The sequence below is a fragment of the Fulmarus glacialis genome, unplaced genomic scaffold, assembly GCF_000690835.1.
Source record: "Fulmarus glacialis isolate BGI_N327 unplaced genomic scaffold, ASM69083v1 scaffold10556, whole genome shotgun sequence".
NCBI lineage: Eukaryota > Metazoa > Chordata > Aves > Procellariiformes > Procellariidae > Fulmarus > Fulmarus glacialis.
This window is the reverse complement of record NW_009218771.1, coordinates 52,036-52,257: the sequence shown is the minus strand read 5'-3', so window position 1 is coordinate 52,257 and position 222 is coordinate 52,036. Positions and strand designations below refer to the sequence as shown.

Sequence of the window (222 nt, the reverse complement as noted above, 5' to 3'; positions counted from 1 at the left end):
AGTACGAAGATTCTCTCTACCGCTCCGCCTCCGTGCAGCAGAGCCGCGCCAGCGTGGGCATCCCGCACTCCGGTAGGTGCGCGGCGGCGCCCACGCACCCCTCTGCCCGGGCCGACCCACGGGGCGCTGTGGTTACAGCCAGGTCCTGTGTCCCCTCAGTGGAGGACTAGGCCCGGTGTCCGGCCGGTCAGAGGCTTGTTCCCCCCCCTCGGCCCCCCCGGG

General features: G+C 72.5%; 1 protein-coding gene across 1 annotated transcript in view; it reads left to right on the top strand.

Annotated features, from left to right (window-relative positions):
• Positions 1-5: 5 nt before the first annotated feature.
• VPS18 (vacuolar protein sorting 18 homolog (S. cerevisiae)) overlaps positions 6-222 on the top strand; it is a gene marked incomplete at its 5' end in the record, with an annotated part of 9,995 nt that continues 9,778 nt past the window's right edge. The window contains one exon of the mRNA XM_009580148.1: positions 6-72. Within this exon, the coding sequence (XP_009578443.1) occupies positions 6-72 (67 nt within the window). The remainder of the gene's footprint in view (positions 73-222) is intronic.